The following is a 23104-nucleotide window of genomic DNA, read 5'->3' as shown; positions in this document are numbered from 1 at the left end:
AGTACCTCAGACTGTGACTTTATTTGGAAATAGAGCCATTGCAGATGTAATTATTTAAAATATGATTAGGTCAAATTGGAGTAGGTTCAGCCCCCTAATCCAGTCAATATCCTTATAAAAAGGGGATATTTGAAGACAAACGTACAAGGAGAACACCTTATGAAGATAAAGACAGAGATCAGAGCAATGCTTCTTCAAGCCCAACAAATCACAAGAAGCTAGGGGAGAGGAATGGAACAGATTTTTCCTCACAGCTCTCAGAAGGAACCAACCCTACAAACACCTTGATCTTGGACTTCTAGCCTCCAAAACTGAAACAATAAATTTCTGTTGTTTAAGACCCCTAGTTTGTGGTAATTTGTTGCAGCAGCTCTAGCAAACTAATATAATCTTTTCCCAACTAAAAAGAGTTTCTGGCCTTGGTATTAGCTAGACCTAGTCCACTGGAGCCTCAAAACAACTGTGTGACAAGTAGGGTAGTGATTTTGGTGCCCATGTGACAGAAGAAGCCAGAGGTTCCAAGAAGTTAAGTAGCCTGCCCAATGTTACAGAGCAAGTTAGAAGCAGATATGGGGCCAGGACTGAGGTCTTCAGACTCCCAACCCCAAGGCCTTTGTATTCTCTTACACTACTATATATAAAATAGATAACTAATAAGGACCTACTGTATAGCACAGGGAACTCTACTCAATACTCTGTAATGACCTATATTACATTATATAATAGTAATATATATTATTACTATGCTTTTAGAAAAGAATCTAAAAAAGAATGGATATATGTGTATGTATACCAGTTTCACTTTGTTATACAACTGAAACTAACAAAACATTGTAAGTCAACTATACCAATAAAAATTTTAAAAATAAAAGAAAAGCTATAATTTCATACACAAAAAACCCCTCAACAATAAGGAAATGCAATTAATGAAATATGCAAAAGACCTGAAGAGACACGTCACCAAAGAAGATATACAGATAGAAAAGATACTCAATATCGTATTTCATTAGGGAATTGAAATTAAAACAACAATGAAAAACCACTACACACCTATTAGAATGGCCAAAATCCAAAACTGACAACACCAAACACTAACAAGAATATGGGGCAACAAGAATTTTCATTCATTAGTAGTGGGAATGCAAAATGGTACAGTCACTATGGAAGACACGTTGGCAGTTTCTCACAAAATTAAACATACTCTTACCATACAATCCAGCATTCGTGCTCCTTTGTTATTTACCCAAAGAAGCTGATAACTTGTTCACACAAAAACTTTCACGTGGATGTTTGCAGCAGCTCTATTCATAATTACCAAAACTTGGAAGCAACCAAGGTGTCCTTCCATAGGTGAATGAATAAGTAAACTGTAATACATCCAGAAAATGGAATATCACTAAGAAGAAATGAGCTATCAAGCCATGAAAAGATAATGAGGAACCTTAAATACATATTACTAGGTGAAAGAAATCAATCTGAAAAGACTATATACCATATGCTTCCAACTATCTGACATTCTGGAAAAGGTAAAACTATGGAGACAGTATTAAGGATCAGTGGTTGCCACAGATTTGGGGGAAGGAGGGATGAATTACCAGAGCACAGAGGAATTTTAGGGTGGTGAAACTGTTCTATATGATACTATAATGGTGGATATTTGTCTTTATATACATACACTTGTTCAACTCATAGATGTACAACACCAAGAGTGAACTCTAACGTAAAATACAGACTTAAGATGAATATGATGTGTTGATGTAGGTTCATCTATTGTAATGTACCACCTGGTATAGGATATTGGTAGTGAGGTAAGTTGCACATATGCGTGGGCAGGAGGTTTATAGGAAATCTGTGTACTTTCCACTCAATATTGCTGTGAACCTAAAACTGCTCTAAAAAATAAACTCTTTTTTTTAAAGACTTTGAGAACTCTGCTCTACAGACTTCATCTTCTCCTTTATCTCGCACTACAGGCATACCTCATTTTACTATGCTTGGAGTTACTGCACTTCGCAGATATTATACTTTTTACAAACTGACGATTTGTGGCAACCTTGCATTGTCAGATGATGGTTAGCATATTTTAGCAATAAAGTATTTTTTAATTAAGATATGTACATTGTTTATTTAAACATAAATGTACACTTAATAGACTACAGTATAGTGTAAACATAAGTTTTATATGCGTTTGGAAACCAAAAAAATTCATGTGACTCTTTTTATTGTGATGCTCACTTTACTGTGGTAGTGAGCATCACAATAAAACTGGAACTAAACCCACAGTGTCTCCAAGGCATGCCTGTACTTATGTTTCACACATTCTACACCAAATACACTGAACCAGTGATGGTTCACCAAACGTAATGGGCTCTTTCACACCTCTTCCTATTGTCTCAAGTTACTCCCTTTGCCTGTGAATCCTGCCTTTCCCTTTCCCTTCCCTTGCCACCTCACCACACAAACCCTTTTATTTATCCTTGCCAGGTCTCAGCTGAAAGGTCATCTCTTCTGTGAAGTCTTTCCTGATCTCTAGGTTGGGGAGTTCTTCACCCTCCCCTCTGTTCCCACAGCACCATTATAGTAATTGCCTATTTTAAGGGATTTAAAATTTTTTCTTTTTTTTTTCCAACCAGACTGAATTCTAAGTTCAGGGGCCATGTCCAATTTATCACGAATCCCCAACAGCTAGGAAAAGCCAGGCATAAAACAGGTGCTCAGACACTGAGTGAAGAAAGGAACAAACGATCAGACACCTAACTCAACCTGACAGGGAGTCTAAGGAATCTGCCTAAGACATGCAAATTCTCTCCAGGGCAGGAATAAATGTTCCATTTTTATCAGCTCTGACATGATTTTCACAATCCCGTTTTAAAATCCTGCTCTGTGGTAGCTCAGCACGCTGGCCAAAAGATACTCTGAGGTCCTAATGCCTCCACAGACCCAATATAACCCTGATGAAAGGCAGCAAAATGCAGGGGGTGGCGGTGGGGGACACACAAGAAGGTCTAGAATCCAGGCCAGTTTTGCCTCTACCACACCATACAGTCCAGGTGCTCAGCTTTCTCATCTGAACAATGGGGAGCATGAACTAGATGATCTTAAGTGCCCTTTCAGCTCCTATACTCCAAATGTCTTTGAAAACAGAAAGATCAGCACTCTCAAAGTCCTGTATCTACATTTCTTCCTGACACAGCATCCCACAGTTTTAACAGGTACTTCATATACATCATCTCATATAATTACCACAATCCTGAGAGTCAACTTTACTTGGAGATTAGGAAATTGAAGCATGGACCTGCCTACAGTTCTTGAAGTAATTCAAATTCAAAAAGTGTGGCATCAAGAGCCAAGGCCCTTTATATTCTACTACTTTGCCTCCCCTAAAGAATTTCAAGTTGAATCAAGAAAACATACTTTGTTATAATGAGAAGAAATAACATTAAATAAGAACTTACCATGTATAAGATACTATAACCATAAATTATTTTCCTTAATTCTTATAATCCTATGGGATACATTATGACTACTGTCATTTTACAGATGAGGAAACTAAAAAGCAGTTAACTAATTTGCTCAAGCTCATATAGTTAGTAAGAGCTGGGATTTTAACCCAGGTCTGATTCCAAAGGTTCTTTCCTTAGTACCTTAGTGAGAACCATTTGCCTACATGCCAATTGCTAGGGTTTAAGCTATTTTTACACTTGGCAATTTCCCTTCCAGAAGCAGCTGCTTTGAGAAAGGGAATGGTTTATTACGGTTCATAAATGGTTCATTTATGACATAAGTCCATCGGTCTTACTCATAGCTAGAATGCATGGGACATGTCGCAGGGCTTTGGAATTGCTTTCTGCTCCTAAATTTCCTCTGATCTAGTCAATTAAAAGATTGTAGAGAAGAACACTTATGTTATTTTTATGCTTTATTTAGATTATTTTTATGTTTTACTTCGATTTTTGTTTTATAGTTATATATCTTATATCTTATATCTTATTTCTATGATATATTATTAATATGCCATATAATATACCATCACAGGCACGGAATGTCAAATACACAACAAACTTCAGTAATGGAAACACAGAAAGACAGTGGCTCAGAGGATGAATAGCCTATAGAAAAGAGCCCCAGGGAAATGAAATCACTTAACACATGAACATATAAAGAGTATTTGACATTTGTAGTTTTAAGAGGCTTACCTTTTTGGCCTCAGTTTCAAATACAGTATTTGTTCCAGAGGCCCAGGCCCACGTCCAGAGCTTAGAATCCTGCTTCTGACACTACAGAGAACTCTTGAGAACTCCTTGGGAAACCTCTCCTTGGGCTGTTTAGTCTCAGTGCACAAATTCTTTAATCTGGCCTAATAGCCCTATCTAAACCAACAGGAAATACAGGCTATATGTAGCAAGAGAAAGGTATTTTACCCCAGGACCATTCTTTAATTCTATCTTGGAGGAATCCTATTAAGAGTTGTTCTTTTGTAAATCTCATAGCAACTCTTAAGTGTTAATCACGGATTCCAAAAGAAAACCATGACTGCAAGCAATAATAGCCACAAAATTACTACCAACTCTTAACAAAGCTGCAGTTTGCATAACCTTTTTCACATCGTTAGTCTTATAAATCCATTCAGCAACTCTATGAGATAAATATTATTATGTACCCATACTACGGGTAAAATAAGTGAGGTGAAGAAAGGTAGAGCAACTTACCAAAGGTCACAAAATTAGGGATGGTCAATGGTGATAACCTCCAGTGCTTGAACTCCAATATAGCTGCTTCTACATGCACTATGCCTTCTGCAGACTAAGTGAATATGAATGGAGGTCATTAAATGCAAATTTGTTTTAAAATAAGTTAAAAGAACTAACCAAATCAGTTCTACTAAAGGCATTAGTCTGAACATCTCTAGGATGGGAGCCTTCAAACAGTACATGGTGTCTGAGGACTTAGAAGAATTAAAGAGCACAGTCCAGAAGTCAAGAGACAATTGTTCAAATGCAGACTCCATGCACTGCAACTATGTAGCATATGACCTTGGGCAAGTCCTTGACTCTCTGAGCACAAGAGTATCAGGGTTGTATAGTGGAAAGGTCCCTGGAATCATAGAAAAAAGCTATAATCGCAGATCAGCCACTCCTTGCCCAGATGACCTCGGGCAAGTTACTCAAACTGAACTACCTCAGTTTACCGTCTACAAAGTGAAACATTTATCTCCCTGAAAAATTGGCACATTTCACAAACATCAAAGTTCCTAATCTGTGGTAACTAATAGGCATTCAATAAATAGAAGCTCAGTTACTGCTGTTACTATTTTATGGTTATTACTATTGTGTTAGTACTATTTGTTATTACTATTTTTATTACTATTGCTCTTATTATTTTAAGGATTAACTAAGATAAAGAAAATGTACGTTCTGTGTAGAAGCTAGAGAGCTTTACAAACATGAGTTATCATTAATAAAAAAAAGTGTCAGAGTAAGATTTACCATCCCACTCATTAAGACAGTTTAGAAACTGTGGCTAAGGAAAAAGAAGAACGAATCATCTGATTTCATGAAACTAGAGATCACAGACTTGAGGAAATAAAGTGAAAAAAGAAGGCTGCAAACCCATCCATCCTAATATTAACCCTATCTTTGGCCAAGTCCATTTGGCTTTCTGGTAACATGGGAAATGAGGCTGACATTACAAAATCCCAGGTTGCAGTATAGCCATCCAAGTTTCAGCACAAATCATTGACCTTATTTTTTTTTTTAAAGATTTATTTTTAAGAAGCCCTTCTCATTGGTTCAGCTGAGCTAATCTAAGCTCAAGGCAGTAAAACACTCCAAACTTGGAGAGATAAACACTGACGTAGTCCAGTTTTAAAATTAACTTTGCTAAACTCTTCCCAAGCTTGGAGAATTCCACTTCGGTTGTGAAAATGCAGCCAGGAAAAGATTCCAAACTAAATGCTACAGGACTTCATAGAATAAACCAAAGGCTCCAGATCCTAACCACAGGAACCAGGCTTTCCCACATGGAATTCTGCAACTCAGCACCACCTATCACAGGCCCTCAATTACAGCTTCTTGCAATCATTTATGTATCCCCCCAGGCACACACTGAAGCCACGCTGGAGGTCAGCATTAGGTAATGCCCATAGACATTCTACCCATTGCCAGCTCAAATCTCAACCACTAACGCAGCCCACAGAGAGCTCTTCTTTCTCATCTCCCAAATCCCTTTAGACCCCAAAACTACCCCTCTGGAAATTCTGGCTCCAAAAGTCTGGGTAGGATCTGGGCAACTGTATTTCAGAAAAGCACCATGAGTGAGTCAGATGTGTAATCTGGGTTGGGGACAACTAACAGAGATAGTATGTCGTGATGTAATAGATACTTTAGGAAGACTTAGTTCCATACTCATCCCTGCCACTTTCCAACTGTAAGACCTCGATCAATTTACTTTTCTCTAAGCCTCAGCCTCCCCAGCTGAAAATGAGTTGTTACAGATATCAGATCAAACAAGAAATGAGGTTTCCCTTAAAAAAAAAAAAAAACTTCATATTTGTATAGTGTTTTAGAGTTTAGAAAATGCTTTTACATCCACTACATCAAATGACAAAAGCCTATTCATGATATGGGATTGATGGGAATTATAATCATCCCCCACTTTACAGTTAAGGATACAGGGATTAAAATAAATAGGTAAAAGGGCAAAAATCACAGAGTTAATAAACGTTAGAGGTAGGACTCAATCTAGACTAAGTCCAGTTCTAGCCCATTTCTCTGTATAGCTGGTATAAATTCTCAAATACTTCATGAAGGGCATACCACTTCAAAGACTGCCAACACTGCGGTGCTTCCTTCTAGGACTAAATTAAGCACAAAGCAGCAGGTCGACAAATGCTTATTGGTTGAATGATAAAATCAACAAGCACAAAATCAAGCTGAATAAAGTTTCCAAACAAAAGGAAAAAATTCATTTATTTCATTTTGATGCATGCATTAATTATAGCCATCTAAGGTCTTAAAGCAAAGGAGTGAAACCTATGTGCTCAGGGTATGTATAGGAAATACAAAACTAGGTGGTGAAAGAGAGGCCACTAAATCGTTTCACAAGAACTTCTTAGAACTCTATGCTTCCTACATCTATGCTTTGAATTTATAGAGCTACAGCTTTGATCTTGAGCTATGAGACTTATTTTCAGACCAGATCTGGCCTGGGGTTACTCAGCGAGGATTTCCAGAAGAACCTCTGCATCTACAGCTTTATTGCTGAACAAAGTACTTCACAATGGCCTAGTTTTGTTTCACGAATATACAACCTGATCTAACCTCATCTTTATATCTCACTTATGTAATTATAGCATTTCAAAACTATAAGAGACTGTATATGTCTACTGGTTTGACTAATCTTTTTAAATTGTTTTTTATTGAATGAAAGATTCTTCAAATTCTAGAGTGCTTTACAATTTTCAAAGGTTTCACACACGATTTTTTTTTAACTTTTTATTTTATATTGGAGTATAGCCAATTAACAGGGTTGTGATAGTTTCAGGTGCACAGCAAAGCAACTCAGCCATACATATACATGTATCCATTCTCACATGATTTCATATAACCCCATAATAACCCTCTTTTTCCCATACCCCTATATTATCTCTTCCCCCTCCCCTCTCCCCACTGGTAACCACTAGTTTGTTCCCTATATCTGTGTGACTCTAATATTTTAGATGAAGGCACTGAAGTCCAAAGACAAGTAACTGACCCAAACCAGGCAGCCAAATTATGAGAGAACCAAGACTACAACACCGATATTCCAATCCCCATCTCCCCATTCAATACATAAGGTCATCCCTTCGGTTCCCAATGATGTCTAAACACTTCCATCAGCTGTTTTTTTTTTTTAACAGAGTTTTATTGAGATATAATTCACATACTATACAATTCACCCATAGAGTCTAAAATTCAGTGACTCAATACATTCATGGAGCTAGGGAATCATCTCCACAATCAACTTTAGAACATTTTCATTACCCCAAAAAGAAACCCCATACCTCTTAGCCATCCCCCTACAACCCTAGGCAACCACTCTTCACTTTCTGTCTATGAATTTGCCTGGATAATATGAATTTGCCTGGATAATTCATATAAGCAGAATCATACAGTATGTGATCCTTTGTGACTGGCTTCTTTCACTAATAATAATGTTTTCAAGGTCCCCCCTTTTGTAGTATGGATCAGGACTTCATTTCTTTTTGTTACCAGCTAATATTTCTTTGTATGGATATATCACATTTTATTTATTCATTCATCAGTTGATGAACATTTGAGTTGTTCCCACTTTTTAGCTATTATCAATAATGCTGCTATAAACATTCATGTACAAGTTTTTGTGTGGACATATGTTTTCATTTTTGGTAATATAGTAACTCTTTATATTTTTGATATAACATCCTTATCAGATATATGATTTAGGAAAATTTTCTCCCATTCTGTGGGTTATCTTTTCCCTTTCTTTCTGAAGCACAAAAGTTTTAATTTTGATGATGCCTACTGGTCAGGAATCTCATCGTCTTCCTGGTTTGTCAGTAAGAACAATTCCAACTTTTTATTTTTTATTTTTAAAAGTCCTCTTTACTGCATGTAGAAACCTGGGCTGAAAGCCTACTTATTTATAGAGATCAAGAATTATGGTTGATAAAGTACAATATTAAAAATAAGCACACATCTAAACTGAGGGATAAACAAAGTGGCTATATATGTGGGAGAAGATTCTATGGTAGAGTAACATCACCTAGATCATAGCTCCTCACCTAGGAAGTTGGCAGCTGCTACATAAATGAATTAGCCAGAAAACAAAAGTTAAGCAACTTATGTGTGCCTCTTCTATCTAGACCCCAAAAGAGCTCACAATGAAGGTGGGGTAGAGGAAAGGGTAAACACAAAATGCATGCCCAATGTACTCAATTAGAGTCCTCAATAGTTCTCATTTCAGTTTTTCAACAATCATTTCCCATATGTAAGATCACTGCCTATTAGACATCTCTATGTCAAGACGTCTCAAATGCAAAGTGTCTAATATTATCTTTTCACTTCAAATGCAATCTGTTTAAGTCATCATCTTTCCTGCTCTCCAACCATCAACCTTCCTCACTTGTTCCTCTTCCTGTGTTCCCTATTTGGTTAATGATACTATTATCTACCATCTCCCCTGATCTGTAGTTATACAGGTATATTTTTCTGCAACATATTTTCTGCAATTCACCACTGTACTTGGCATATTTGGCCTACTGTTTCAGAATCCCAATTCTGACTTTACCACGTAGCCTACTAGCTAAGCCTCCCAGCTTCAATGAAAGAGTAAGAGAAAGGGTACTGGGACTTCCCTGGTGGCACAGTGGTTAAGAATCCGCCTGCCAATGCAGGGGACACAGGTTCGAGCCCTGGTCTGGGAAGATCCCACATGCTGCAGAGCAACTAAACTCGTGTGCTACAACTACTGAGCCTGCGCTCTAGAGATCGTAAGCAACAACTACTGAAGCCTGTGTGCCACAACTACTGAAGCCCGTGCACCTGGAGCCCGTGCTCCACAACAAGAGAAGCCACTGTAATGAGAAGGCTGTGCACTGCAACGAAGAGTAGGCCCTGCTCAACGCAACTAAAGAAAGCCTGGGTTCAGCAGCGAAGACCCAACGTAGCCAAAAATTAATAAATCAATCAATCAATTAATTAATTAATTTTAAAAAAAGAATCTGGATACAAGGGACTTCCCTGCTGGTGCAGTGGTTAAGAATCCGCCTGCCAATGCAGGGGACACAGGTTCGATGCCTGGTCCGGGAAGATCCCACATGCCGTGGAGCAACTAAGCCCACGAGCGACATACTGAGCCCGCGTGCCACCACTACTGAAGCCTGAGCACCTAGAGCCAGGGCTCCGCCACAAGAGAAGCCACTGCAATGAGAGGCCTGTGAAGCGCAACAAAGAGTAGCCCCCACTCAACACAACTAGAGAAAGCCCGTGCGCAGCACCGAAGACCCAATGCAGCCAAAAATAAATAAATAAAAATTTTCAAAAAAAAAAAAAGAATCTGGAAAGAAGACATTCCAAATGAAACTAGTTTGGGGGAAAAACCATATCCAAATGAAGATATTTCAATATTTCTTATATTTTGTGAGGTCATAAACAGTTTAAGAACTTAAAAAGTAAGTAAATATATGGCTTCAGATTCCCCAAAATCTGGCAAGAACATAATTATTTTCCTAGAATTTTGGTCAGATATAGTTAATAGAGTGTAATAATGGGTCTATTTTCCATTTGACTTCACAGTCATTTCAGGAAAAGAAGATAAGTAATAAGGAAAATATTTAATGAGAAAAAGAGGGATTAAAGGAAAATTAAATCAAGGAAGGGAAAAATATTTTATTCAGGTTACAAAAAAATTTTTTTTAAGTATACAAATGATGAGAAAGAAATGAAATACTGTACTTTTATCACCAGGTAAGATGGCTCGGTAAAATCGGTCCTTCTTTTTCTTCTCCTCTGGGTTTGGAGGCAGAGGTTTGGAACCGTGGTTTAGGGTTCCAGCATCTTTGCTGCCAGCTCCAATCATGGTGCTGGTATTTCTCATCGGAGGGGCTGGGGGTTTGTCTTGAATGTCTAGGCCGTTATTCGACATTGTCACCACCAGCAGCAGCTACTGGAATCAGAAAGAAAAACATAACTCTTTTATTATTTTTTGAGCAAAAGGAAATATGTATTGAAAATTTTAAAGGAATTCAAATTTTACAACCCTTCCTCCAGGACCCACCTCAAGCCCTTCCACTGCATACCATGACTACTGCTATCTTATTCAGTCCACCATACTCAAAGATGTAATACCTGCTCTGTGCCAAGCACTGCTGAAAATTCACAAGGTTCTTGCTTTTCTCTTCATTCTCCTATCTAAGGCATTGGAGAGCACAAAAAACCACCATGATGTGATTTAAAAGGCAGAAATTTGGCCCAGTTAAACTGAGAATGAATCCCTGTGCTACTTAACAAGCTTTAGAGAAATTCCTTAACCACTTGGGTTCCATTCAGTTGTTCACATGAAGATTAAATAAAACTGCCAACAGCATTCCACACAGTGAGTTACAGGCCTAAAATATTTAGGTTGCTCACAAACCTACAATATTTACTATCTGGTCCTTTACAAGAAAAGTTTGCTGACCCCTGGCCTTTATCATCTCTCCAGTATCTCCTTCCTCTAAAATTTGACCTTGTTCTAAATATATGATGATCAATGCATTAACCATCTTGTCCTATATGGTGCTGAATTTACAGGCAATTTCCAGTGCTTCTGGGAAACAGAAGGAATAAAATCTAAAAGAAAAGGAAAAAAAATCCCTATCACATGGAACCAGTAGTTTTAGTGAAGATAGGTGTTATTGCCTTAAATAAGTGTGCTTGACAACAGATAAATATGAATATATCCAGAGTTAATAAAGTTTCTCATTATTCTTCATGCTACACTGGAAATTATATCTTTAACCATGACTATTTAGAATGTAAGCTCCTTAGAGTCAAACACAACAGTGCTTTTTAGACTGAAGTTTCTAATCATTAAAAAAAAAAAGTGTAATAATCACCAAAACTTTTCAGAAATATAGATGTCCTTGTATGACCCTCATAAATTCTGATTTAGAATGGTTGGGTTAAGCCCAAAATTTATAATTTTAAAACTTAGTGATCCCAGTGCCTGCCAGAATTGAATACCACTGCTTTAGAAGTTAATTACTTAAATGCTATGGACAAAATCTATAGGAGTCTTAATATTTTCTAATAAATGCAGAGCTAAATGATCCCTTGCATCCATTTTTTCCCTCAATCCTTTCTCCACATGCCATCAGTGATCTTAAAACACTCATACCTCTACTTAAAACCCTTCAGTGACATCCCAGAGTAAAAGCTAAAGTTCCTTAGCTTGCTTTTGAAGGCTCTCCCATTGTTTAACCCATTCCACCATCAGCTTCATTTCCAACCACTACCACTCCCTCTAATTCCCCTTATACTCTAGCCACACCCAACTTCTTCAAGTATACTGTAGCTTTCACACTTTCATTCCTTTACACATGCTGTTCCCTCTGCTTAGAATGCCAATTTCCCTATCCTCAAATTCACTCCTCCTTCAACTGCTCTTTTTTTTTTGCCGTATGCGGGCCTCTCACTGTTGTGGCCTCTCCCGTTGCGGAGCACAGGCTCCGGATGCGCAGGCTCAGCAGCCATGGCTCACGGGCCCAGCCACTCCGCGGCATGTGGGATCTTCCCAGACAGGAGCACGAATCCGCGTCCCCTGCCTCGGCAGGTGGACTCTCAACCACTGCGCCACCAGGCAAGCCCCTCAACTGCTATTTCTTCTATGAAGCCCTTTTGAAATGTTCTCACCTTCAAGAAGTTAAGGTCCCCTCTTCCACACTCCAAAGGCAATGGGTATATTTCCAGGTTATCACATTTATTTTTACTGTTATAATTATCTTCGCCAGGAAGAATGTAACCCAAAGGTCAGGCACGATTTTGTCACCTTTGTAATCCAAAAGAGCCTAGTATAGTATCTAACTCAACAGTGGGTTCAATAAATATTTCTATTAATCAAAAGTTTGACAAAGTTATATACCTTGCCTTTAAGGAATTCAGTACAGACAAAATTTTAAGGTCCTTTGCAATCTTTGATATTGAACTGCCTCACAAACTAAGCCACTGTACCTGGACACAGCTTGCATTCAAACCACACTTCAGAAATCTCTGTTCTCCTGAATTTGCCAAGTAGTCTCTTACCCTCCTCTTGCCCTACCTGCCCCCCACCCCCAATGCTTCTTGTCAGTGATTTCTCCCTCCTCTGACTGATGAAAATCTTGCTCATCTTTTAAGATCAAATTTAAACTTCATCTGTTTATATAATTCATCCTGACCTACCTCTGACAAACCCACTGCTCCTTACTTCTCTTTTTGAACAAAAGAAATCAAGTAAGCAAGGACAATCTTGTTAATCTAGAGTAACTCTCTGGGTGGTGTGCTTTTTATCCATTTCTTCCAGTTTCATTTTGCAGATTTGTCTTTGCTTTCCCTCCCAGCCCCAACTCAAGTCCCTCAGCCCCCCCAAAGAGAATTTCTACTGGCCCAGCTCTCAAGAGTACCTTCCCACTCCAGACTGCCAGTTCCAAAATTACACTCCCTGCAGCCACCTGATACCCTAAGCAGGACCTTCCTTGCCTCTTAGGTCCTTCAGCCAAAAGCTTCATTGAATATTACTCCTTTTCAGGATGACAGCCCAGGATTGCACCAAGAAAGGCTTCATCAACCTTTCTGATATGGCTTTTCTTCATTTCTCAGTTCTTCCACTGTGTTTGGAGAACTCTTAGGTGGTAGATCGCCACTTTCAAAAAAAATTCTAAATTATTAAAACCTAAAATCTGTTGTTGGAATACAATGTTTGAATACTCTGTACCACATTCCAGCCCAGGTCATCTAGCCTGTGCTTGAAAACCTCCAGTGATAGGAAATCTACAGTCTCACAAGTCAGCCTATTCTATCTTTGGTGACCTCATTTAGAGAGCCCTCACTTATATTGTTTTTTTTTTTTTTGGTTTTGTTTTTTTTTGCAGTACGCGGGCCTCTCACTGTTGTGGCCTCTCCTGTTGCGGAGCACAGGCTCCAGACGTGCAAGCTCAGCAGCCATGGCTCACGGGCCCAGCCGCTCCGCGGCATGTGGGATCTTCCCGGACCAGGGCACAAACCCATGTCCCCTGCATCGGCAGGTGGACTCTCAACCACTGTGCCACCAGGAAAGCCCTCACTTATATTGTTTTATCTTCTCACGCTGAATTGAAATTATTTGTTTACACATTTGCCTCTCCCTGCACTTCCCTTCCCTGCCAGACTTAAGACTATGAACTCCTCAAGAACAAAGTTCAGTGATCGCAATCCCCAACACCAGGCCTGGCACAGAACAGGTAATCAGTAAAGATTTGTTGAACAAATGAACAAGCAAATGAATAAATAAAAGAACAACAAATGAACAAACACTACTTCCATCTATTATTTCTAAATCCTATGAGGGCTACTCAGCGAAAGTCTATTGCCTCTTCCCAGACAGAACTTTACGTACCTGAAATCATCTCTCAAGACTCCCCCCACCGCCCAAAATCTATTTTCTCAATGCTAAACATTGCCAGTACTTTCCACTATACTCACAGAACACAAGTTTGTGCCTTCTTGAACCTTTCCTTTGAACTTACTTGGACTTAATATTTTTACACTACTTTCCAGTTTCTCTGCAGCCCTCCATCCAGTCCTTTCCTATGGCTTCTGCACAAGTCTTTACTCTCTTTACACTTCATAGATCCACTCAGAGGTCATTTTGTCCATCTGTATCTAGCACAATAATTAGCACATTTTAAAACCTACACTATTCTAAACTTTGTTTATAGGAAAACAAGTCCAAAATTTCAATCCTGATAGGAAAAAGAAGAAATTCTTTTTTTTTTAATTTTTATTGGAGTATAGTTGATTTACAATGTTGTGTTAGTTTCAGGTATATAGCAAAGTGGATCAGTTATACATATACATATATCCACTGTTTATTTTTAGATTCTTTTCCCATATAGGCCATTACAGAGTATTGAATAGAGTTCCCCATGCTATACAGCAGGTTCTTATTAGTTATCTATTTTACATACAGTAGTGTGTATGTGTCAGTCCCAATCTCCCAGTTTATCTGTCCCCACCCTTATCCCCTGGTAACCATAAGTTTGTTGTCTACCTCTGTGACTCTACTTCTGTTTTGTAAATACGGTTCATTTGTACCCTTTTTTTTTAGATTCCACATACAAGCTATATTTGTCTTTCTGTGTCTGACTTACTTCACTCAGTATGACAATCTCTAGGTCCATCCATGTTGCTGCAGATGGCATTATTTTGTTCTTTTTTACGGCTGAGTAATATTCTATTGTATGTATGTACCACATCTTCTTTATCCATTCCTCTGTTGATGGACATTTACGTTGCGTCCATGTCCAGGTTATTGTAAATAGTGCTGCAACGAACATTGGGGTGCATGTATCTTTTTTTGAATTACAGTGTTCTCCGGATGCCCAGGAGTAGGATTGCTGGGTCATATGGTAGTTCTATTTTTAGTTTTTTAAGGAACCTCCATACTGTTCTCCATAGTGGCTGTACCAATTTACATTCCCACCAACAGTGTAGGAAGGTTCCCTTTTCTCCACACCCTCTCCGGCATTTATTGTTTGTAGATTTTTTGATGATGGCCATTCTGACTGGTGTGATGTTACCTCATTGTAGTTTTGATTTGCAAGAAATAACTCAGCTCTTGAATAACATGACCAAATATATATTAAATCTTCTAGCAATCTCTGCAGGTCAAAGATTGGGGAGGATGACAAGCCAACGCCTTCTGACAAGCTGCAGAATAAAGCTAAGCCTGAGGCCAACATTTAGAATGAAAATTCATCAATCTTAAGTCCAGCCCAAACATGTTTATATATTTCTATATTTGCCATTGGCTAGATCTGACGGATCTAAATGTAAATCAGAAGTAGCCTAGTTTAGGTCAGAATAGGTACAGCGGGGTGAGAATTACCTCAAGTATAGTTGGAAAATCCTTTGGCAGAGAGTCAGAAGACTTGAGTTCCAATCCCCACCTTTAAATTTCTGTGTGATCTTTGGCAATTTCTTTCTGCTTTTTGGACCTCCGTATTCCTGTTACGTGAGGGGGTCAGATTAGATGACCTCTAAGGTTGCTTCTGGCTTTGATGTTACGTGTATCTTAAAATGTTTACTAACCTTTATCTATCCTAGATGACAAACTGATATAACAGAGAGAAAGACAGATTGACCATGTGTTACCAATGCCCCAGAGGCTCAGGGGGCCTAATAATTTATAAGCAACTAATTATACTGAAGTACTAATTATTAATCAACTGAATGACTCTATAATAAATGTAGGATCACTGTGAAGTTTCAAAAGGGCCACTGGCAGGGCGATATAGTAAAAAGATGACTGGAGTTAAAATCAGACAAGTTTAAGTCCTGGCTCTGTTATTTACTAGCTATAGTCCTAATAGAACTCTCTTCACCTATGAGTTGCAAACTGTTGTTTCCTCCTGAGCAGTCAGTCTCTAGACAGACACTGGTCAAGAGGCAACCAAGGAGGGGAAGTGATTTATGTTTCTTTTTCTACAAAAAGCATAAAGATACAGTGCTAGAGTAGAAAAAAGAGAAAGAAAACACTTTTCAAGTAGCCAGTATGTACAAGGTACTTTACATACTGAACAAAACTGGTCAGGGATTCAGAGGAGTATGTTCACCAACAACTACTTCTTTCTACTTTACCACATCTGGATTCCACAGCCACAAGTATGAATCACAGCCAAGATAATCAAAGATTTTAAGATACACATAACATCAAAGCCAGAAGCAACCTTAGAGGTCATCTAATCTGACCCCCTCACGTAACAGGAACACGGAGGTCCAAAAAGCAGAAAGAAATTGCCAAAGATCACACAGAAATTTAAAGGTGGGGATTGGAACTCAAGTCTTCCGACTCTCTGCCAAAGGATTTTCCAACTATACTTGAGGTAATTCTCACCCCGCTGTACCTATTCTAACCTAAACTAGGCTACTTCTGATTTACATTTAGATCCGTCAGATCTAGCCAATCGCAAATATAGAAATATATAAACATGTTTGGGCTGGACTTAAGATTGATATTTACTAAATGTCTGCCACGAACTAAGCAACAGAGAAGATAAATAATTTCTTGGTCCTCAAATCAGCCATGTGAAAGTTATGTACACCTTTTACTGCAGTTGCAGGCTCTTCATTCAAGTACAATTCGAATAAATAATTTTTAATGAGTACTTACTTGTAAGGTGCTATGCCAGAAACTAGGGATATAGAGATAAATAAATGAATATGTTCCCAACTCTAGAGGTTCTCACGGTCTAGTAAGCAAGATAGACAGGAACTAGAAAACCATAATGTCAGGCCAATTGTGAACAGTGCTGTAGAACAGTACAAGCAGTAAAATGTCAGAAGAAACAGAAAGGAAAGACTATATTAAACCGAGGTCATCAGTGAGGCTTCACAGAAGAAGTGGTGTTAAGAGTAGGGGCTTAGGAGAATGCCCTGGTGATCCAGTGGTTAGGACTCCACACTTCCACTGCGGGGGGCATGGGTTCCATCCCTGGTTGGGAAACTAAGATCCCACATGCTGCGCAGTGCAGCCAAAAAAAAAAGAGTAGGGGCTTAAAGAATAAATAGGTCAGACTAGTGGTCTTTGACTCTGGACTATTAGAATTCCCTAGGAGCTTTTTAAAACACCAGATGAAGTACTTAAGAGAGCTTTTTAAAACACTAGATGAAGTACTTAAGAGGGGAAGTATACTAATATCTGCAATTTACTTTGAAATGCATTTTTTAAAAGTAAGATACATTAATGGATGAACATAGGGATGTGATATAATATACATGTTAATATATAATATATAATGGATGTGATAAAGCAAGTTAACATGAAAATGTTAATGGTAGAAAAATCTACATGGCGATTACACAGTTATTCACTATAAAATTCTTTCAACTTTGCTGTATGTTTCAGATTTTCCTAATTAAAAAGTGGGGGCAGCGGGGGTGGGGGGGAATACCACTGCTTTAACTCTGATTTTAATTGGTCTGGGATAGGCCCAGGCATTGGTATATTACCTTGACCAAGGAAAACAGACAATAAAATGAATGATTTTGACAGAGAACGATGACGGCAAATATATCCCAGACCATAGGAATAACATGCGTGAGAGTACAGTGTGGTAGAACGCAACATGAAGGTGAAAAAGTAGGACACAGCAATCACAGAGGACCTTTCATTTTCTGCAACACATACAGCGTTAGTCAGAAAAATGGTCCTTTCTAAGCAGTTCTAGATCTGTACAATGAATGTCCCATGTTAAAAATAAAAGATGACGCTGTTGATTAAAAAAGGCTGATGTATGACAATGAGAAAAGAAGTGTTGCCTGGAGGAGGGGACCAGCTGCTATCCATCTGCACTGACGACTCTGTGGTGCCTTGAGCTCACACAATGGGACTTGGAATTTAGGAGAGTTCTCTAAATTGCCTAACAAAGTTGCTAAAATTCTTTTAAGAGTATCCCCATTGAAACTCCTGGACTAACCATCTTTACAAACAGGGTTTCAGCCATCACCTGGGGCTGTTATTTTAATAACCACTAACATTAATGGAGTTTACAAGAAAGCCTGGAAATCTATTTGGTTGGTATCATTTTTCTCATTCATTCATGTAAATATTTATTCATCACCTACTGTTTGCCAGACTGTGTTAGGTGCTGGGGATAAAAGAGTGAACAAATCAGAAGAAGCAAAATCTCAGAGATGCTGCCAGCCACCCAGGGTCACACAGCTAGTGGAGAGCAGAGGCAGGAACCTGAGATGAAGTCTGTGTGACTGCAGAATCACCTCTCTTTCCACTACACCATACCTCACTGTTCACTCTAGAGGCAAAGGAATGGACTAGATAACCTTTAATATTACCTCAGGCCATTATTTAAATGAAGATGGGGAAGGAGAAAAGAAATAAAACCTATCTCATGTATTAATCACATTTCTCAGTTCCAACAACTCAGAGCTGCTAAGGCTGGCATGCTCAACACTCCACCCAAGACTGGGGAGTACTGCATGCCCTTGACACCTGGTTATGAGAATCTGATCTTTAATTAAATTGTGCCAGGAGGTTTTCTTTGGCAGAAGCCTGGAATGCTACAGTCTTGAATTTGCTGAGGGATGTCCTTCTGACAAGTCAAAGACATTCCTGCTATGCAGCCTCCAGCCACTCGCACTGGTTTAGCAACAAGAAAGCAACTGCTGAGGTAGCAGGGAGGAAAACTGGAAGCTCTTTCTGAGCTGTTAGGAAAGCTACTTTAATTTTTGACCCTCAGTTCCCTCTTTTTTATCCTTTTTTTTTTTTCTGTGGTACGCGGGCCTCTCACCGCTGCAGCCTCTCCCGGTGCGGAGCACAGGCTCCGGACGCGCAGGCTCAGCGGCCATGGCTCACGGGACCAGCCGCTCCGCGGCGTGTGGGATCTTCCCGGACCGGGGCATGAACCCGTGTCCCCTGCATCGGCAGGCGGACTCTCAACCACTGCGCCACAAGGGAAGCACAGTTTCCTCTTTTTTAAAATACAAATAGGATTGTCTATTTTACAGAGCTATCATGAGAGTTGAAAAGCATATATAAAAGCTCCTAGCATGCTGCCTGACACAAAATAGATGTTCAAAAAACACCTGTTCTCGGGCTTCCCCAGTGGCGCAGTGGTTGAGAGTCCGCCTGCCAATGCAGGAGACGCGGGTTCGTGCCCCGGTCCGGGAAGATCCCACATGCCGCGGAGCAGCTGGGTCCGTGAGCCATGGCCTCTGAGCCTGCGCGTCCGGAGCCTGTGCTCCGCAACGGGAGAGGCCACAACAGTGAGAGGCCCGTGTATCGCAAAAAAACAACAACAACAACAAAAAAACACACCTGTTTTCATCCCCCACTCATCTATCCAGTTTCATCTCTTCTATCTCTAAACTTGTCATTCCAACCCAATCTGCTTTCAGGCTACTGCCTTTGCCCACACTGTTCTCTCTGCCTAAAATGTCCCAACTTGTCTGCCAAGAAAACTCCTACTCATTCTTCAAGACCCGGCTTGACTCACTTCCTCTACAAAACATTCACACAGCCCTCCTATTTCTACCTTGCCCCAAATTTAATAGCATTTTATACATAATTCTAGGGAGCAGGTTCCATATTTCATGATATCAACCTCACCAGACCATGAACAAGTCAAGGGACAAAACTAAGTCTGATTAATGTCTATGTCCCCAAGTCCCACCCAGCATAGACCTGGCACAACTAGGTAATTAGTAACGGTTTACTGACTAAAAGGCAGCCTGGTTTAGAGAAGAAAAACACAGGAGTTGGAAGGATCTTGAAAAATCAGCTAGTTCCAAATCTTTATTTCATAGTTCTAACATGAAACCCATAAGGGTATGCAACTTAGCTAAGATCACTCAATGAAATAGAATATCTGGAAAACTTCCTACATTGGAGAGGTATGAGAGGCAGCAAAGTGAAATGGAAAAGACAGAGAAATTTGGAGTCAGAGACTTAACTTACGCTGATCCTATACCTTCACCCTCTCCTCCCCCTACCAATAATACTACACATCTTCCTCACCCCTGTCACCCCTGCAGATAGTCACTAGAGTGACTCACAGAAACCAGCACCAAATGTCTTATAATCCTCCTCCTACCATCTTGGGAAATCCCTGACCTGTATCCCCCATTGAGCTATTCCCAATAGTTAAGGGAAAAATTCAAATTTAAGCTTCAAACCTCCAGCCCTCCCCATGGATGGCCTGAACTGAGAAAATAATCACTAAAACCTGAGGCTCATACAATCTGAGAGCTGAAGGAACCAATAAGGTGATCTAGTTTAACCTCCCAAGAAACACTGGAATCTATTCTGCTGTCTCCTAGATGGATGATCTTCCAGTCAATCTGCCTGAACATATCCTATGATTTCCCACACTGCCACATGCTGCCTCAAAGGAACATATTCTCTTGGAAGTATTAGGAACAACAGAATGAAAATAGACTGTCCTCTCTCCTTTAAAAGAGAATCACGACAAATTTAATCAAGCTTCCAGTGTCCATGTACTTCAGACAGCCTTGACCACCCAAACTCTCATACCCAACCTTTTCTGTATGTCTTCTAATCTGACCAAATTCCTCAACCCTTTCCTGACTCTGGATCCCTCCCACTATTTCCTCTGGAACTTCCCATTTGTCATGGGCTCATTCCCCTTGCCTCTTTGCCTTAAAAGAAATTTGGTTATCTCCTGAGAAAGAGACTTCTCTAGCAGCTCTCTCAACTGAAGGCTGTTTTCTCTCTTACACCCAACCTATCAGTGTGGTCCTTAATTTTCAGTGCCATTACCAAACCACTCCTTTTTCTTCCTCTTGTAAAACTTCTGTTCCTTTGAGTAGCCTCCACTGGCTGCTATCACACTCCCTTGCTGCCTAATACCTACTTCCTGGACACTCCACCCAAAGGTCCTTAGATCAGTGTTCTTCTGTACCCTTCCAGTTAACATTCTAGGTGATTCAACAGACACAATGATGACACTTCCAACACTCTGGCTATCTCATTTGCTGACCTATAGTCCAAGTTAACCAATACTCCCATGATCACACCCTGGACCTTATCCTCAAAATGTTCATTGACACCAATATCTAGAGAGAATCATATATACTCCAAACACAACCTCCTATCCATGTAGCTCACTTGTTCAAGAACTTCCACTACAATTCCCAGACTTTATTTTGAACTCCAATCCACTATCGGTTAGTCCCCACTACCGTCACTTCCTTTTTTCCCTAAACATAGTCCAACAAAATCACTTAAACATCAAAAACCATCAACCCAGGCTTCCCTGGTGGCGCAGTGGTTGAGAGTCCGCCTGCCGATGCAGGGGACACGGGTTCATGCCCTGGTCCGGGAAGATACCACATGCCGCGGAGTGGCTAGGCCCGTGAGCCATGGCCGCTGAGCCTGCGCTTCCGGAGCCTGTGCTCTGCAACGGGAGAGGCCACAAGAGTGAGAGGTCCGCGTACCGCAAAAAAAAAAAAAAAACCATCAACCCTCTAAAATTCAACAACAAAAAACCCAAAAAACCCAATTCAAATATGGGCTAAGGATTTGGATAGACATTTCTCCAAAGAAGATACATGAATGGCCAATAAGCACATAAAAAGATGCTCAACATCACTAGCGAAATGCAAGCCAAAACTACGAGACACCACCTTATACCCTTAGGATGGTTACTATCAAAAAAACCCCAGAAAACAACAAGTGTTGGTGAGGATGTGGAGAAACTGGAACCCTTATGAATTACTGGTAGAAATATAAGATGGTACAGCCACTATGGAAAACAGTAGAGTGAACAGTTCCTCAAAAAATTAAAAATATTACAGAATTACCATATGATCCAGCAGTTCTACTTCTGGGGTATATACCCCAAAATATTGAAAGCAGGGTCTGTAAGAGCTATCTGTACACCCATGCTCATAACAGTACGAACAATAAACTATTGGCTAAGGGAGGGGGTGAATGAGAGGCCCAGTTGATGCTCATTTTAGGAAGGTAAATCTGATAAAAAAACAAAAACAAGAAAAATCAACCCCCTTGCCTTCTCTCCCTTTCCAAAATTCAATTGGCAAAATCCCAGCTTTGGGATGGTTGAGCTCCAAACTGTCTCTATACTGAAAGAGCTGAGTATCCTAGAGAACATTACCTGGTTGACTGCTTTAGCTTGAAAATTATGAGGCTCTCCCTACTTATGATTACCTTGCCTCAAATGAGCATCAACTGGGCTTCTCATTCACCCCTTCCCTTAGCCAATGAGCCAACTTTCAATGAGAAAACAGAAATCCTTGCAGAAGAACTCTATCTTCCCACTCCTAAATCTGTATGCTTCCCTGCACTGTACCACCCAGTTGCAATGAAGGAGGTGACCCTTCTCCCATCAAAAGCCATCCTCTCATTCTCTCTTCTCCCTCTACTCCTTTGCTTGTACTCCCTCCTCTCACCTGGAATGATCTCCTCCTTCAGCAGCTACATTAATCAATCAATCTCTCTCTCTCTCTCTCTCTCTCTCACACACACACACACACACATTCAGTCATTCCACAAACACTTATTTAGCATCTACAGTGTACCAATACTAATCTAGCTGAACAGGACCAAGTCCCTGTGTTCATGAACTTTATGGATTAGTAAGAGAAGCAAAGAAATAAGCAAATAAATATACAATATCAAGTCCATAATAAATATTAAAGAGTAGTTCGTGTGAATATGAAGGGACAGGGATGGGGATGGTACATAAGATAGTGATCAGGAAAAATTTGCTATGGAGAGGAAAGGATTAGAAAGGCGAAGCATGAGAGGAAAGGGATTAGAAAGGGGAGCAGTAAGAAGGGAGAAAGTGGGGATGGGAGAAAAGGTGGGTAGG

General features: G+C 39.7%; 1 protein-coding gene across 11 annotated transcripts in view; it reads right to left on the bottom strand.

Moving 5' to 3' along the window:
• The window catches only part of PAK1 (p21 (RAC1) activated kinase 1), a 235227-nt gene that overhangs the window by 53926 nt on the left and 158197 nt on the right, over positions 1-23104 (bottom strand). For 9 of the 11 annotated variants that reach the window (XM_082627866.1, XM_082627868.1, XM_082627871.1 and 6 more), the window contains one exon: positions 10473-10683. In XM_082627866.1, coding sequence (XP_082483992.1) covers positions 10473-10662 — 190 coding nt within the window. In that variant the 5' untranslated portion in view covers positions 10663-10683. The remainder of the gene's footprint in view (positions 1-10472; positions 10684-23104) is intronic. The other 2 variants (XM_082627865.1, XM_082627873.1) reach the window with 1 other exon arrangement.

Source organism: Mesoplodon mirus, assembly GCF_964341445.2.
Source record: "Mesoplodon mirus genome assembly, chromosome: 7".
NCBI classification, from domain to species: domain Eukaryota; kingdom Metazoa; phylum Chordata; class Mammalia; order Artiodactyla; family Ziphiidae; genus Mesoplodon; species Mesoplodon mirus.
This window is presented reverse-complemented; position numbering and strand designations above follow the sequence as displayed.